Source organism: Podarcis melisellensis, assembly GCF_964234715.1.
Source record: "Podarcis melisellensis genome assembly, chromosome: Z".
Taxonomy (NCBI): Eukaryota; Metazoa; Chordata; class Lepidosauria; order Squamata; family Lacertidae; genus Podarcis; species Podarcis melisellensis.
In genome coordinates, this window is record NC_138547.1 from 13395365 (window position 1) to 13413388 (window position 18024).

General features: G+C 45.0%; 1 protein-coding gene across 3 annotated transcripts in view; it reads left to right on the forward strand.

The window, feature by feature from the left end:
* LAMC3 (laminin subunit gamma 3) overlaps positions 1-18024 on the forward strand; it is a 68089-nt gene that overhangs the window by 19629 nt on the left and 30436 nt on the right. For all 3 annotated transcript variants that reach the window (XM_081896719.1, XM_081896720.1, XM_081896721.1), the window contains 5 exons: positions 510-646; positions 4773-4886; positions 5865-6066; positions 7368-7480; positions 8826-9044. In XM_081896719.1, coding sequence (XP_081752845.1) covers positions 510-646; positions 4773-4886; positions 5865-6066; positions 7368-7480; positions 8826-9044 — 785 coding nt within the window. The remainder of the gene's footprint in view (positions 1-509; positions 647-4772; positions 4887-5864; positions 6067-7367; positions 7481-8825; positions 9045-18024) is intronic.

Sequence of the window (18024 nt, forward strand, 5' to 3'; positions counted from 1 at the left end):
ACAAACAAACAAGCAGGCACTGTGTCATGAGCCTGAATCTGGGGAGCAGCCAAGACTCTCAAAGAACACAAGAAGAGTCTGTCTGGATCAGATCTGCCCCATCTGGCTAGTATCCTGTTCTCACAGTGGCTAACCAGATATCCCAATGGGAAGCCCACAAGTACAACCTGAGCGTCTTCCCCACCTGTGATTCCCAGCAACTGAGGTTCAAAGGCATACTGCCTCCAACAGTGGAGGGAGAATTTAGCCGCTGTGGGTGGTAGCCTTATCTTCCTTTTTTATATATATAAATTTTTATTAAGGTTTTTTTAATACAAATGCATATTTAATAAACAACATTGGTTAATTAACATATTTTCATTACTACTTTGGACTCCCTCACGTCTCCCGCTTCCACTTGCATCATTATAAAATTGGAAACAATTTTATCTTCCATGGATAAAGATACACTGTCAATAAAAATTGGTCTGCTCCATGAAGCTGACTGACATATGCTCTTTCTTGTCCAGGTGCCAACCTGGTAGCTTCAATCTACAGCTCCACAACCCTACTGGCTGCACCAGCTGCTTCTGCTATGGCCATTCAACAGCGTGCACAGTGGCCCAGGGATATGAGATTCACAATATCATCTCTGACTTCAGCCAAGGTAGTTGGGGAACTTTTCTATATGGGTATATCTGCACACTACAATGTTATGTTGGGCTTATAGCACTTTTAACAGCTGCAGTTTCCTTGATATCATTCTGGGAGTTGTAGTTTAGTGAAAGTGGTAGGATTTCTGTTGAAGTTCCCTAGGCTCCATTCAACCCAACTATATCCCAGGACTCCCAGGAGAGACAGAAAAACAGTTAAAGCAGTAGAAGTCCATAGTGTAAAGTGCACAAGGGCATCACATGTTTATGCAAAATAGCAACAAATAAATAAATACCTATAGAAGAAAACTAAAGGATTAAAATCTGTACAGGCAGTTTGTGTAGGGTTTGCGTTCAAAGTCAATACACATGGCAGTGGTCATGCTTAAGCCCCTTCTGAGCCTGCCCAGTTCTCAGGCCAAAAGTGGTGTATGCATTAGCACTTGCACATCACTACTAGTTTTTACAAGTTTTTACTGAGACAGGTATGAATGAGGGTAACACAGATTGGCAGTTTTGAAAAGGCAGCCTTCCTGTCTGTGGGTGGAGTCAGTGCGAGGCATAGGACTCTCTAGAGCAGGGATGTAGGGTCGCCATATTTCAAATATGGCAATATTTGCCAAGGTTGTTGAGCTTCTTTTAGTTTTGCCCAAAGTTGTTGAGCTCAAAATCTCAAAAAAAGAAGAAATTTTTGAGCTGTTTTTAAGGAAATCCACAAAAAAACTGAGACTTCCAACATTGGTTGCCATACATCCAGATCTTCCCAGACATTTCAGCGGTTTCTGCCCAGACACTGCTTCCGACTGCAGTATTCTGGCTATGTCTGGGAAATTCTGGACGTAGGGCAACCCTAAGGTAAGGTTGCCAGACGTCCCCGTTTCCCAGGGACAGTCCCCTGATTTACAAATCAGTCCCCTGACAATATCCATCTATCTAATAGGAAGTTGAAAAGTGTCCCCGGATTCATTGAAAAAAATCTGGTAACCTTACCTAAGGGATAGCCAAAGTGATGCCTTGCAGGTGTTGTTGGACTATAGTTCCCATCATCCCTGGCTATTAGGCATGCTAGTTGGCGATGATGGGAGCTGGAATCCCACACAAGCCGTAGGACAAATTGGCTACCCCTGCTCTAGAGCGGGAAGAAGCAACCATTTTGCAGTTGCTGCATTTTAGCAATTGAAAATCATATACCCCTGTCAGTCTTTCTATGAATCGCTCAGATATCTGCCACTGCATCCCAGTTCACTTACTAATCTCTAAAGCAGCTGCCCCATTGAGCATGCTGCTCAGCATGAGGAGCCAACCCTGAAGCAAGTGTTCTATAAATCCAGCTAGGCCCCTATTGGCTCCCCAGATTGCCTAAGTGTGGCTGGACTGTTGAGCTGCAGTACCCAAATCTGGCCATTATTTGGGTGGCACTGTAGAGCATCAGAGACCAGGCAAATAGCTCACTGTACAGTGGTACCTTGGTTTACAAACATAATCCATTCCCAAGGTCCGGTTGTAAACCAAAACAGGTTGTAACCCATGGTGTGCTTTCGCCAATGGCTTGTAATAATTGGTTGTAATAATAATAAATGGGTTGTAATCCAAAAAAAGGGACATGCACTTCCAGGTTTGACGTGGTTGTAATCCAAAACAGTTGTAATCTAAAGCGGTTGTAAACCAAGGTAGCACTGTATGTGAAAGCCTCCCCAATGGCACAGCATCAATGGCTCAGCAACTTCAAGAAAAGGAAAAAGCAGCTGTGTAAACCCAGCACTCATAATTTATTTAATTCTGAGCTGTATCTGGCTGAATTATAGTTTTCTGTTTGGCCAGTGGAGAGACATGTGGGTGAGTACACAGCTGGTGACCCAAAGTAAACCCAATGGAGCATATGAGGCCTTCTGTCTCCTGTTCCGCTTTGCACAGCAGGGGTTTATTCTGCACTGGCTGAAGGCCTCTGTGTGAACCTAGCTTGGACTCTGTGTGAACCTATCAAGTAGCTTGCTCAGTCGCCATCCAGCATCCAAGATGGCGCTGAAGCAAGTTCATAGACCTCTCTCTTGTGTGTGAAAGATCACCCTCTGGTGAGCAGCCCAAGGAACGCCCATTATAGAACCTGTCAAAACCCACAGGGCCCAGTGGTCAAGGGGCTCCTGCTCCGTTGGAAAACCTGTGTGAATTATTCTGTATGTAGCTGTTAACGTAATAATCTGAACATGCTATTACTGTCTGCCGGGCCAGGCTACCCATGAGTTGAGGTGGTGCAGTTGCTTCTGGTAGCAGATCCAGCCTCCAGGGAGCACACTGCAAACCACTGCCTGCTGCCACTCATTCCTTTCTGGTCTCATTTTACTTCCCCACTGCCTTCGGGTGGGGGGAGCTATGAAGGCGGAGTCAGGAGCATTTTCTGTTGTGCAGAATGTCCTGAGCCGGCGCTGACAGCCTTTGTTGTATGTGTTTTATTTAATTGTAGATGTTTATTTCTTTACCATTTGGTGGATTTTTTATTGATAGGGTTGCCAAATGTCCTCCTTTTCCAGGAAACGTTCTCTTTTTCATGGGTAGAGTCGTCATAGCGATCCATAGTTAAAAGTAGAAGTTGACAAATGTGTCCTCTTCAAAATATGGCAACCTTTATTCTTGTAATCTGCTTAGAATCCATATTAGTACTTCTTCTTCTACTACTACTAATACTAATACTATTATTACAATTTATTACCCACTCTTCACCCTAAGGTCCCAGGGCAGGTTACAACAATTACAACAATATTAAAAACAGTTAAAACAAGTTACAGTCACAGAAATAAGGTGGATCCTACAAATAATATATCTCAAGTGTCAAAATCTGGGGTAAAGAGGTGTGTCTTATCATTTATCACAAGTTGCATAAGCTGCCAGATGCATCTCTATGGGAAGAGAGTTCCACAGCTATGAGGCTGCCACAGACAAATTGACAGTTAAGTGGTGTATAAAAAGGTAAAGGTACCCCTGCCCGTATGGGCCAGTCATGTCCGACTCTAGGGTTGTGCGCCCATCTCACTTAAGAGGCCGGGGGCCAGCGCTGTCCGGAGACACTTCCGGGTCACGTGGCCAGCGTGACAAAGCTGCTCTGGTGAGCCAGCACCAGCGCAGCACACGGAAACGCTGTTTGCCTTCCCGCTATAAAGCGGTACCTATTGATCTACTTGCACTTAGGCGTGCTTTCGAACTGCTAGGTGGGCAGGAGCTGGGACCGAAAGATGGGAGCTCACCCCGCCGCGGGAATTCGAACTGCCAACCATGCGATCGGCAAGTCCTAGGCACTGAGGTTTTACCCACAGCGCCACCCGCGTCCCTTAAGTGGTGTATACATCAATCAAATAATTAACTGATTAACAATATGTTTTTAAAAACACCCAAATAGGGATGGCATGAAATACCCATTGTATTGGAATCTGTTCCAATTATTTTTAAAATGGAAGGTGAAGCAACACATTTCGTTGTAATGCCTTTCCTTGGTTCATATAGCTTGCCTTTATACCATAACATTTCTTAGTGTCTGGAATCCAGATGCTTTCTCCCCATGGCTATTGTGGTGCAAAGTAACAATTGGTTTGGGGTTTTTTCCATTCTTCCAGAGCTCCAGTTCCTGTTTCAACATGAATAGCTCATGAGACTCTCAGTCTCAGGGTTGTGGGTTCGAGCCCCACGTTGGGTGAAAGATGCATTGCAGGAAGTTGGACTAGATGACCCTTGTGGTCCCCTCCAACTCTACAATTCTATGATTCTATGTAGTTATAGGGTGAAATTTCATCAGGCCTCCATGAGCAAGAATGGCGAAAGAAGGGAAGGATATTAATTGAGTGCCTGCTTTACACACAGAAGGTCCCAGGTTCAGCTCCCAGTGGCATCTCCAGGTAGGGCTGGGAATGAAATCCTGGAGAGCCGCTTCCCGTCAGTGCAGACAATACTGAGCTAGATAGAGTAAAGGGTCTCGCTCTGTATAAGGCAGCTTCCTATGTTCCTGTTGGAAGGGCTGTAGCTCATCTGTCTTGCATGTAGAAGATCCTAGGTTCAACCTTGTAGGCAAAAGCAAGCTAAATTGCAAGGTCAGCCAGACTTGCTTTGTCACTCTTTCTCTCTCTTTGCTTGTGTTTTGTTGTTTTTAACCAGGACTCGATGGCTGGAAAGCAGTAAATCCAAGTGGGCAGGAGGTCCCCCTCCGCTGGACTAGAGGAGAGATCTTCCTGGAGCAAGAGGAGGAAGAGGCTGATTTTATAGCGCCAGGTATAGTATCTGCAAAGCAGGAAGTGATGAAAATTCCTTCTCCCAAGGCTGCTAGCTCCTTCCATTGCAGTTTATCATAATGACCCTAGGTCCAAATGGCCCTCTGGAAGGAATTTGCCCTTGGGGCCAGTCCCAAAAGCACATAGCAAGCTGGTCACTCGATGCTCACTGTTCTGCAAGAGTAGCTTGTGGTGCCAGTATCCTTCCAGCTTGAGGTCATCACTTTGACTATGTCAGGGACCAGGAGTCAGATTCCTCATCAATGGGTGATGGAGGCAAAGGTGCGGAACCCAAAGTGTTCAATCCACGCTTTAATGGAAGCCTATCTAATTTACACTTCACAGAACAATACCATCAAGGCTATCCTTTGAAATTCACACTTTGCCAAATTTTCTGATGCAGGTTCTGCAGCCAAAAGACATGTGTGTTACGGGGGAAAGTGTACCTAAGAATGCATATTTTTCTGAAAAACAACATCGAAAAATGCATTCCCTTATGGAAAATTGCTTGCAAATCATGTATTTATTGGGCAAAAATGTGTACAGCGTTGACAGATGCTGACAATTTTTTGCAATGTTTTTAAATAATAATAAATCACAAACAGCTGGTGGAAAAGTGGCAAACTGAACTTAAAATTGGAAAACTGAAAAACTGATAGAAACTGAAATAGAGATATTTGTTCATCCGGCCCCAGTATAGTGTATTGGTTAGAGCATCAGCCTAGGATCTCTGAGTCGAGGTTTCAAATCCCCACTTGGCCATTAAGCTGTCCGGGAGCTAGTTGCCAGTTGCTATCTCTCAGCCTAACCTACCCCACGGGGTTATTGTGGAGGATGAAATGGAAAGAGACAAGAACCACGTACACCACCTTGAGCTGCTTGGAGGAAAAGATGGGATATAAATGCAATGTGATAAATAAACTATGCAATGTGATAAATAACTTTTGCCTTTCCTCTGAATTTCCCTCTCAATCCTTAGAGAGGTTCCTGGGTGACCAGCGCCTTAGTTACGGGCAGACCCTCTCCGTGTTCTTCCGCATAGCAAGCACCAAACCTGACTTCCATTCTTTCCCCATTGGGCTGGTTTTGGAGGGGGATGGCATCTCAGTGTCAGCCAGTTATGCCGATACAGAAGACAGCAGAAATGGCACACACTGTGAAGAGCACATGATAGCGTTCAGGTATCTTTTTCTCTACCATTCTTCCTCACCTGTTCCTATCACAAGCCAAGGTGTTTTGATCTAACAGCCTTTTAAAAATTCTCAAGGATGCAAACAGTAAACAATGGCATTGTGGTGATCAAATGAAAAGTAAAGAGAGGGTCAAGAGAGAATCAAGGTCACCCAATTTAAAAAGTTTTATTTTGCTCATGTGAATATATATGTGTGATATTTGTTGTGATATGTAACTAGGGTAGCCAAGCTGGTTTCCTCCAGATTTTGATGAACTGCAGCTCTCATCCCTCCCAGCCAGCATGGCCAATGGTCAGGAATCATGGGAGTTGTAGTCCTAAACATCTGGGAGGCACCACATTGCTCATGGTGGTGCTTTCTAGATTTAAAAATGTTATATTTTTATATACATATATTGTTCCATGCCACCCCGATCTCTTAGTGGTGCAAGGGGTTCCAGGTGCTTACCTGAAGTGTATTTCCTTTGTAAATTAGGCATAGCAAAGACTGTAGTGTCTTTATGATATATGGCTTATTTACACATATATACAACCTGAGCCTACAGTGTACAGAGCATTCACATCACAAGATTCTTTGCTCCTCTCTTAGGAGCAGCAGGCTTAGGTCTACAAACAGGAACCAGCCACGGTGCCTCTCCCTTTGTTACAGCCAACCCACCAAGAGTTTTGGCAGGCCACCCTCTCCTCCGCTTTTCAAACCTCTTGCAAAGTGCTTACATCTTCTAAGCTGAAATCCTAAACCTGAAATCCTGAAATCCTGAACCTGTTCTGAGCTGCTAGCAACAGCTGTATTTGCAGCAGAGGAGTGAAATGCTAGCATGTTCTTCCCCTCCTCATTTTTATCATCACAGCAACCCAGGCTGTGACTGGCAACAAGTCACCCTGCAGCTGAGGAGAGTGTTGAAGCCTGGTCTCTCAGGTCCTAATGTAGCACTCTTAACTAAATAGTAATATTAATAAGTTATTGTTAGGTGCTCCTATAACCAGCTCATTTTTTGTTTGAGCTTTGAGGAGCATTTAAAGAAATAAATACAACCAACACAGGGCAGTGCAGTGCACTTTATTGCTTTTCAGTTAACTCTAGTCAATTTTTAGTTGGCATCAGAGAGATTTGATTTGTGATCCCTTAAAACTTTGGCCACTAAATGGTCAAGTGCTCAGGTCTGACAAGGGAGCAAACAGAAGTCGGATAAGTGTCATTTCACTGGGGGTGATAAGGCCATTGTTAATGCTCTCATCCTGCTTCCCCATGAGCCCTTTTGTGTGCTTCCAATCCTGTATTACTCAAAGGCTTCACGAGGCTGGGGAAGAAATGCAACCAGCTCTGTCAGCTTTCCAGTTCCAGCGTCTGCTCTCCAACCTGACAGCGCTTCGGATCCAGGCCAAAAGCAGTTATGGACCAGGTAAGTCATTTGAAAACCTGCTGTGTGTAGTTGGTCCCTGGTGTAGGCAGTCATGTAAAATGTGCAATTCCTCAAGACCTCTGGTTTTAAGTGAGCTTGAATATGAATAAGAGCATAAGAAGAGCCTGGCTTGTTCCAGACCAGAGACCCATTTAGTCGAGTGCCCTTACAATTGCCAACCAGGCATCCATTATGGGAAGTCTGTGAAAGCAGAACCTTTCTCTCCCCTCTTGTGATTCCCAGAAACTGGTATTCAGAGGCATACTGCCTCCCAAAACGGAGGTAGAACATCGCCATTGTGGATAGTTTGTCTAATCTGGTACGCCTCTCCTGGTATGCCCCGCAGAGGACCTAAAGGTCCACAAATAACAACACTTTGGAGGTCCCAAGCCGCAAGGTGGTTAGATTGGTCTCAACTAGGGCCAGGGTCTTTTCAGTACTAGCCCCGAATTGGTGGAACGCTCTGTCACAAGAAACTAGGGCCCTGCGGGGCCTGACATCTTTCTGCAGGGCCTGCAAGGCGGAGCTGTTCTGCCTGGAATTTGGTTTGGACTCAGTCTGACTCTTATGTTTCCCTCCCCTCATGGTTTTGATCTATGGGCTATTATTAAAATGAGGCTGCTTTTTAAATTGTATTTTAACCTGTATTTTAAATTGGTCCCCCTCCTTTATGTTTTTATTGTAATTTTACTGGTGTTAGCTGCCCTGAACCCGGCTCTGGCCTGGGAGGGCGGGGTATAAATAATGATGATGATGATGATGATGATGATGATGATGATGATGATTATCCTGTTTTAAAGCCATCCAACATATAGGTTGGTGGCTTCTACTGCATCTTGGATGCATGGAGAGGGGAAGGAAAAATAAGAGTATTGGAAGGCTGAGAACCTAAGAAAAGCCCTGCTGGATCAGACAAATGGTCCATTTAGTCCAGCATCCTATTCTCACACTTAGCCAACCAGATGCCCTATGGGAAGCCCAAAAGCAGGACCTGAATGTAACAGTAACTCACCCCATTCATGGTTACCAGCAACTAGCATTCAGAGACAGACTACCTTCAACACTGGAAGTATAACATAGGGAAGGGGCTGTAGCTCACTGATAAATATCTGCTTTGCATGCAGAAGGTTGCAGGTTCAGTCCCTGGCATCTCCATGTAGGGCTAGGAGAGATCACTTGCCTTGACCCTGGAGAGCTGCTGCCAGTCAGCATAAGCAAGAATGGGCTAGATGGACCGAAGGATCTGACGGTGTAAAGGAGCTGCCTGTGTTGCTAGCACAGCCACCATGACTAGGTGTGCAACTGAGTCTTTTCCTCCCTCTGGGTCTCCCTTCTTTCCCCTCAGGTAGGATTCTCCTGAAGGAAGTCCAGCTTACGTCAGCTCACCCAGGCCTCTCTCAGCCTGCCCTGTGGGTTGAAGAATGTATATGCCCGCAAGGATACGTTGGCCAGTTCTGTGAGTCCTGCGCTCCTGGTTTCAAGAGGGAGGTGCCATTCAGTGGCCCCTTGGTCAGTTGTGTTCCCTGCTCTTGCAACCAACATGGCAGCTGTGATCCTGACACAGGTCAGTCCTCTCTCTCTCTTTCTGTCTCTGCCATCCTGTTTGCTATAGTGGTTAGAGTGTCAGACAAGGACCTGGGAGACCAGGGTTCAAATCCCCACTCAGCCATGAAGCTCACTAGGTGTGATTTTGGGTTGGTCACAGTCTCTCAGCCTAAACTATCTCACAAGGTTGTGGTGGGGATTAAATGAGAAGTGGGGAGAACCATGTGCACCAACTCAAGTTCTTTGGAGAAAAAGGTGTGATAGAAATGCAATGAATAAATAAAGAAATAAGTATCAATAATTTATCACATTTGTATTACTTAGTTCAGTTTATGAATCGTTTCTGATAAAATATCCCAAAAGCAATTGAAGAGTAAATGAATTTTCACGATGACTTCTTTTTATTGCAAACTGATGTGGAAATGTGATGAGCTGAACTTAAGAATGGAAAAATTAGAAAAATTTGCAGATTCACCTACCCCTAGTCCCCATACTGCAGGAATATCATTTAAAAGTACCGTATTTTTCGCCCCATTGGCCGCACCGGCCCATAGGGCGCACCTAGTATTTTGGGGGGGAAATAAAGGAAAAAATATATATTTCCCCCCACCAGGCGCGGGGCTGGGGCGGGGGAAGCCCAAGGTTCCCCCGACCCCATCCCCCAGAACAGGCTGTTCTCCGCAAACCGTGGGAGCCCTCCCACGGCTTGCGGAGAGCTACCCAAAGCCCGGGCGCAACTACTCAGCGCGCCCAGGCTTCGTTCGGGATAGAAGCAGCTCTGCACAAGCCGTGGGAGGGCTCCCGCGGCTTGCGCAGAGCTACCCGAAGCCCGGGCGTGACTGCTCAGCGCGCCCGGGCTTCGGGATAGAAGCATACCTCGGGTTGAATGTGCTTCAAGTTGAGCGCGTTCGGGTTGTGCTGCGCGGCAACCAGGAAGTAACGGAACGCGTTACTTCCAGGTTTCGTCGCTCACGCATGCGCAGGCACTCAAAATGACATCACGTGCATGCGCGGAAGCGGTGAAACATGACCTGCGCACGCGTAGACTCGCCGTCGCGCCATTGCGTCTTATGTTCCATTCAGGATGCGAACGGGGCTCCAGAACGGATCCCGTTCGCATCCTGAGGTACAGCTGTACAAAGTTAACATGGACAGTAACATTCAGACTGAAAGGAAAATATCACTGGACATGTCCACACAGTGACCAAGTTAACCCAATCCAGGTATGGCTGTTGTGTGTGATTCTACAAACCACACACACATGTGCTTAGAGGCTGCCAGCATCTGGCTCGTGCTCTGTTACTGCAACATATGGGCTGCTTCATGGGACATGACTGAGATTCACAAAGGCTTGTATTGCTCCTTTTTATTAAAAAAAAAAGGAAAATTCTTAACAAGTTCCTTTGTTTTACCAAATGGAAACAGCACAACGCTTTGCTGTCTTCTCCCACCCCCGCCTTTTTTTTACTGAGGAATTCCACTGCGTCTGGTCTCCTCCTTTCTGGTTCCACGCAATCCTTGGATGCAATTCCAGGGCTTTGATCTTGCAGCTCTAATTTCCTTCAATCAAGCTGTGCGTCCGTCAGATAGGCTCTTGCCAGTCATTTTATTTCTTCCAGCCCTGCCACATCCACCCTCTTCTTCCTTGCCCCCATTTGCCCGGCTCTGTTTGCAACTCCGTTTCCCAGAGCAAACTCCAAGCCAGCCAACACAGCCTTGTTCCCATCTTGTGTTGCTTGCTATACTGGTTAGATGGACCTTTGCAGGAAATTGTGAACTGAGCGTGTTCAGTGGGTGTAGAACACAAGTGAATGGTGGGTGGTGGTGGAAATGAAATGGATTATCTTGGTAGAGAACATAGGTGACTGAACCCCTGAATAGAAGCTCTTAGACATGTTGGGAAATCCTGCTGCAAAACAGGAGCGGAAATTGCCACAATGTGCTTGTTCATCAAAGTTCAGAAATTAAAACCAAGCAAGCAAATATGAGCACTGTTGTTTCCATAAATGCTACAAAAATAATTATGTGATTGTATACATTGCTTTTAACATTTCCTTCCACTAAAATCAAGTAAAATATTTATTGTTACGTTCAGCAACTAGCATCAAGGAAACAAAATAGAAATCACATAAGACACATTATCCAAATGCGTTATCATGTAAATCAATCACATAACTAATCTTGTTTGTTTCAGTTGTAGTGGCTAGTGAAGTGAATAAAATAGGCTCTAGTGGAACTTGAAGTGTGGGGAAATGGAAACAGCACTGATTTCAGTGAATGGTGGATGGGATGGAAACTGCTACCTCCTTACATCCCTAAGAGGACTTCATGCTGCAACATTTTCTTGCAGCTCCTGCTACTATAAATGATAGCTAGTGCTGATCCAAAAACTTTACTGTTTTTGTGGCAGTTCCCCTACAGTATTTGCCATCACTTGGAACCTTTTCTTATGGCTTACCAAATTTCAAAAATTAATAATGGCAATTGTGTTTACAGTTGTGACATATCACTCCCAACCACATGCAAAAGTGTGTTGCTCTATACTCTTTTCTTCTTCCAATTCTCTTTTGATTTCGTATTGGAAACAGCTTCTCTGTCTACCTGGAGCGATCTCTAAGAAAGGGCATTTTGAATCTACAGACACGGCCCTTCATAATCAGAGGTTCTCTGGCTATGCTCTATTTGAAGTTTAAGACCTTTGCAAGTCACCTGCATCCCATTTTGAAGCTTGCATTTATTTCTTTATGCTGTCTCCACTTTTTATGGGCTAAAACTGCTGATGGTTAACAGAAAACCAAGCAGCATGGAAATGATGAGCCGGTGTGATTTATTGGTGGTTGAAACTATTTAAGCAGGCTTACTAGCAACAGGCATCCTTTCTCCAGTTCCAGGAAGCTGTTTTCTTGTGTAATGCCCATTCATGTCAATGGAGCTTATTCAACAGAAATACCTGGTGGTTTATGTGCAGATAAAACAGGGGTGAGAAATCTAGGACCTGGGGCCCAAATGCAGCCCTCCAAACCTTTTTGTTTGGGCTAGGGCTGGGTGATACCAGACCCTCCAAGTGTCCCTATTTTCCAGGGATGTCCCTGATTTTGAGAAGCCATCCCTGTTTCTGATTTGATCCCAGAATATCCCACTTTTCCTTAGGATGTCTAAGAGGTTGGAGGTGATGGAGTTATCTGAAGGCAATCTTTTTTAATTTTAATTTTAATTATGTTGGAAGCTGCCCAGAGTGGCTGGGGCAACCCAGTAAGATGTGTGTGTTGGGGGGGGTATAAATAGTAAAATCATCATTATGGAATGGGAAGTCCTTATTTTCATCGGAGAAATTTTGGAGGGTATGTGATACATTGTCCAAAACTGGTTTGACATGGCACAAACTATGATGTGTGCATGTCCCAGGGTTGCCAAATCCAGAAACAAAAGTTGTTGAGCTTTTTTTTTTAAAGGAAATTCACCAAAATCTAAACTTTCTGACATGGGTTGCAGTACGTCAGGGTTTCAAAAAATTTCGTCTCTACCCTGATTCAAACAGCAGTGTTCTGTTTGCTCTGCAGGGGGCAGAGAAGCACAAGAACATGTATCAAAGAAAGCAGCCTATCAAGGACCTTTCCTCAGTAACTTACGTAGACACCATGAGTTTCTTGTTTAAAGTGCCAGCACCAGGCTAGGAGGTAGTTGAAGGAGACCTCATGATACTTGAACTTTGCTGGGACTGTCACAAGAGCAGGAAGCCCTTTCTGCCTTGCCTCCCGAAAGCCCCCCATGCTTTTGAGCCCTCAGCCAGGGCTAACTTGGCAGCCACTAGTAATCTCGTAGAAAAATAAGCTGGGGTTATTTAATTATGAGTTTTAAAAATAAAAATAAACCTAGCCTTGTCGTTTAAGCCCCTTTCTCCCTTTTCCCCTTCTGTGTAGGGTTGCCATATTTCAAGAAGTGAAAATCTAGACACCAAAGCCGACTTAGCTTGCTGTACATCCAGATTTCCCCTGAAATTTCAGCGATTTCCTGTATGTTCAGGAAAATCTGGAAGTACGACAACCCTATGCTGGTGTGTCTGTGTCTCCATTGTGTCTGTTTCGGAACATTCTTTTATCTTTTTTTATATCTATGCTGCTAATTACTTCTACAGCTTTTATCTTAGAGAAAAGGTGATAATCTAAAAAGCACCTGTGCTGTAAAATAGCAGTTGTAACAATATGTTAAAGGTCAGTATGATTTTGTAAGTTTTAGACCCATAAGTAGTAGTGGTTGCCAGTACATTATGCTGTTCACATCTACACAATTCCATCCTTATTTCAGACATCTTGTAATATTGGTATATTGTGATGTTAACTGGCAACATATCACAATATTGAAAACTAGACATCGCCCTGCCCTTGTCTGGACCTTGGAGCTCTCTGGAGAGGGTGGCACAGAGCCCGGCACCGCCTCCCCAAAACTGGAAGTTGAGCAAGCACTTGCCTAGCATTGGGGGGGAAAGAAGGGGCACAAAATTTTGAAGCGGCACAAAATTGGGAAGGTCCATAACTGGAGAAGAGATATATTTGGGGGCTCCAAATATTGGCTTCAGAAGATTACCAAAGTCCATCCATTTTATCTGTCTTTGGGAGAGTGTTGCAAGGGCTCTGGAATAGGGGTAAACCTTATGTATCACAACTTTGTTCAGGTGTTTTTGGGTGGGTTGGGAATAAATATTTATTTTCCCACACACCTCCTGACGCCAGAGTTATACTGGGACACTTGCAAGAGCAGGAAGCCCTTTCTGCCTCACCTCTCGAAAGCCCCCCATGTTGCTGAGGCTTGCTTGGCAGCTGCTGCTAATACAAGAAAAAGAATAAACTGGGATTATTTATTTCTGAGTTTAAAATAATTGAAATAAACATAGCCTTGTTGTTTAAGCCTCTTTCCTCCCTTCTCCCCTTCTGTGTGTGCTGGTGTGTCTGAATCTCCCTCCTGTCTGTTAGGGAACATTCTGCCACCTTAGATTTGATAATTTATGCTACTAGTTACTTCTACAACTTTGATTTTAGGAAAGGGTGCTAATTTTGAAATTATCTGTACTGTAAAATAACCGGCATAACAATAGCTTATAGGTAAATTTTTGACCCCTAAGTAGTAGGAGTTGCAAAATACATCACTCCATTTGCCTCTACATAGTCCCATCCTTATTTCAGACATGGTCTTATATATTGGTATATCGTGACATATCACAATGTTGAAAACCAGACATCGCCCAGCCCTCATTCCAGCTGTTTTTCTTTTTGACCTATGTTTATGTGTGATGTTCATTTTAGTCTGTCAATCTCCTTGGCTATTCAGATAGCAGAATCTCATATATGATATAATATGTTGCATATAAGACCTGCTTTTGTTGTAAGGTATGTTTCTCCAGAGGTACTTAATGCTGTTTCAAGACCATTATTCCTTTTCTCGTTATTGTTTTTTTACATAGTACTATGTTTTTTCATCCAAAAATACTTGCGAAGATCCACTTGATGGCGCCAAATATTGGCCACGCAGAGGATGCCATTTTAAGAGTGATTACAAAGTGCATCCATTTTGTGTGGCTTTTGGAAGGGCGGCGCTAGAGCTCTGGGTGATGCCAGGGCCCTGGCACCGCCTTCCCAAAGCCGGAAATCTAGTACTTGATTGCCCATCTTTGGGAAAGAGATAAGGGCTCTAGGACCCTGCCAGAGCTTGAATATTCCTTTCCAGAGCCAGACATCACCCAGCCCTAGTTGCAGCACTTTTCCTTTCTGACCTATGTTTATGTAGGATGCTTATTTTAGTCTGTTAATCTCTATGCATTTTCAAGTAGCGGAATGTCATATATGCCATAATACATTGCATGCAGGACCTGCTTTGGTTGTAGGGTATATTCCTCCTGAGGTACTTAAAAGTGTTTCTAGTCCATTATTCCTGTTTTCCTTTTTACATAGTTCTATGCTATTTTAGTCATTCAGAAATCTGATGTGCTGCAAAATTGACAAGCTCCACTTGGGGGCGCCAAAAGCTGCTGTCATTTTAGGAAAGATTACAAAGTGCATCAGTGTTGTGTGGCCTTGGGAGGGTGGCACTAGGGCTCTGGAGGCAGCCCTGGCAATGCCTTCCTGAAGCCGGAAGTCTAGCAAGTGCTTGCCCACACAAAAGTGAGAAGATGCATGTTTGAGAAGATCCATTTGGGGGCGCCTATACTAGCCTCCCAGAGGTCTCCATTTTAGGAAAGATTACAAAGTGCATCCATTTTGTGTGGCTGTTGGAGGGCGGTACAAAGCCCTGGCACCGCCTTCCAAAAGCCAGAAGTTTAGTAAGTGCTTGCCCAGTTTTAGGAACCAGGGAAGGGCTCTAGGAAGATGCCAGAGCCTGGTTTTCCTGCGCAGGGTGTCACACCAAGGTGGCACAATATTGTACCTGCAGTTTTTATGCACAGGGCACCCAGCCTAGATGGCACAAAATCTGAGGCTCTTGCAAGAGCACAAAGCCCTTTCTGCCTCCCTTGCCAAAAGCCTGGCAGGTTGCTGTGGCTCACATGGCAGCCTCCACTATTGTGATAGAAAAATAAACGGGGGTTATTTAATTGTGAGTTTAAACATCTTTCCTCCCTTTGCCTCTCCCCCCCATCTGTGTCTATCTCATCTCTGTTAGGGAACATTCTCTCATCTTATCTTTGACATCTGTGCTGCTGATTTCTTCCACAGATTTTATTTTAGAGAAAAGGTGCAGATTTAAGAAATATTGGTAATATGAAATCACAGGTGTAATAATTTCTTAAGTGTAAGTAAAAATAAATACGTTTTAGACCCCTAACTAATATGAGTTGCCGGCACGTAACTCTGTTCGTTCTACATACCTCCGTTCATATTTCAGACACGGACATGGTGCTGTATCGGTATACATCGCGATGACATATCACAATGTTGAAAAGCAAGGCATCGCTCAGCCCTCCTTGCAAAATTGAGAAGATCCTCTTGGGGGCGCCAAATTGGCCGCCATTTTAGGAAAGATTAAGAAGTGGGTCCATTTTGTGTGGCTGTTGGAAGAGGGAGGCGCTTGAGGTGCTCCCAAGGGCCTGGCACCGCCATATTGAAGCCGGAAGCCTATTAAGGGATTGCCCACACAAAGGTGGGAAGATGCATACTTGAGAATATCCACTTGGGGCGGCAAAGCTTCCATAGACTGCAGCCATTTTAGGAAAGATTACAAAGTGCATCCATTTTGTGTGGCTGTTGGAATGCGATGCTAGGGCTCTTGGAGGCGGCTGCAGCCCTGGCACTGCCTTCCTGAAGCTGGAAGTCTAGTAACTGCTTGCCCAGTTTTGGGAAGCAGGGAAGGGCTCTAGGGTGCTGCCAGAGCCCTCCAGTTTTCTTCCCAGAGCCAAATCGGAGCCTGCAGTTTTTAAGCAAGAGTCACCCTGCCTAGGTGGCACAAAATTTGGGGCTCTTGCAAGAGTAGGAAGTCTTTTCTGCCTCCCCTCCCCAAAGCCTGGCATGTTATTGTGGTTCGCTTGGCAGCCTCCACTAGTCTGGTAGAAAAATAAACTGGAGTTATTTAATGCTGAGTTTAAAACAATAAAAATAATGCTTGCCCTATTTAAGCCTCTTTCTTCCTGTTGCCCCCCCCATCTGTGTCTCCCTTATCTCTGTTACGGAATTTTCTCTCACCTTACCTTTGACATCTACGCTGATAATTTCTTCTACAGCTTTTATTTTAGAGAGAATGTATAATTTTAGAAATTATTGGTAATATAAAATCACAGTTGTAACAATTTCTTAAGCATAAGTTAAAATGAATAAGTTTTAGACTCCTAACTAATATGAGTTGCCGGCACGTAACCGTTTGTCTCTACATATCTCCGTTCATATTTCAGACACAGACATGGTGCTGTATCGATATATATTGCGATGACATATCACAATGTTGAAAAGCAAGATATCGCTCAGCCCTCCTTGCAAAATTGAGAAGATCCTCTTGGGGGCGCCAAATTGGCCGCCATTTTAGGAAAGATTACAAAGTGCATCCATTTTGTGTGGCTGTTGGAAGAGGGCGGCGCTTAGGCTTGGATGCTTCCAAATTCCTGGCACTGCCATACTGAAGCCGAAAGCCTAGTAAGGGCTTGCCCACACAAAGGTGAGAAGATCCACTTGGGGGCGCCAAATCCTAGCTTCCCACAGGCAGCAGCCATATTAAGAAAGATTACAAGGTGCATCCATTTTGTGTGGCTTTTGGGAGGGCGGTGCTAGGCGTGCTTCCAAAGGCCTGGCACCACCATACTGAAGCCAGAAGCCTGTTAAGTGTTTGCCCACACAAAGGTGAGAAGATGCATTCTTGAGAAGATCCACTTGGGGGCGCCAAATCCTAGCTTCCCACAGGCAGCAGCCATATTAGGAAAGATTAAGAAGTGGGTCCATTTTGTGTGGCTTTTGGGAGGGCGGTGCTAGGGGTGCTTCCAAAGGCCTGGCACCACCATACTGGAGCCAGAAGCCTATTAAGGGCTTGCCCACACAAAGGTGAGAAGATGCATTCTTGAGAAGATCCACTTGGGGGCGCCAAATCCTAGCTTCCCACAGGCAGCAGCCATATTAGGAAAGATTAAGAAGTGGGTCCATTTTGTGTGGCTGTTGGAAGAGGGAGGCGCTTGAGGTGCTTCCAAGGGCCTGGCACCGCCATATTGAAGCCGGAAGCCTATTAAGGGCTTGCCCACACAAAGGTGGGAAGATGCATACTTGAGAATATCCACTTGGGGCGGCAAAGCTTCCATATACTGCAGCCATTTTAGGAAAGATTACAAAGTGCATCCATTTTGTGTGGCTGTTGGAGGGCGGTGCTAGAGCCCTGGCACCGCCTCCCGAAAGTGGAAAGTCCAGTAAGTGCTTGCCTAGCTGTGGGAAGGAGGGAAGGGCTCTAGGGTGCTGCCAGAGCCCTGGAGTTCCCTTCCAAGAGCCAGAGCAGTATGGGCAGTTTTTCTGCACAGGGTGCCCAGCTGAGGTGGCACA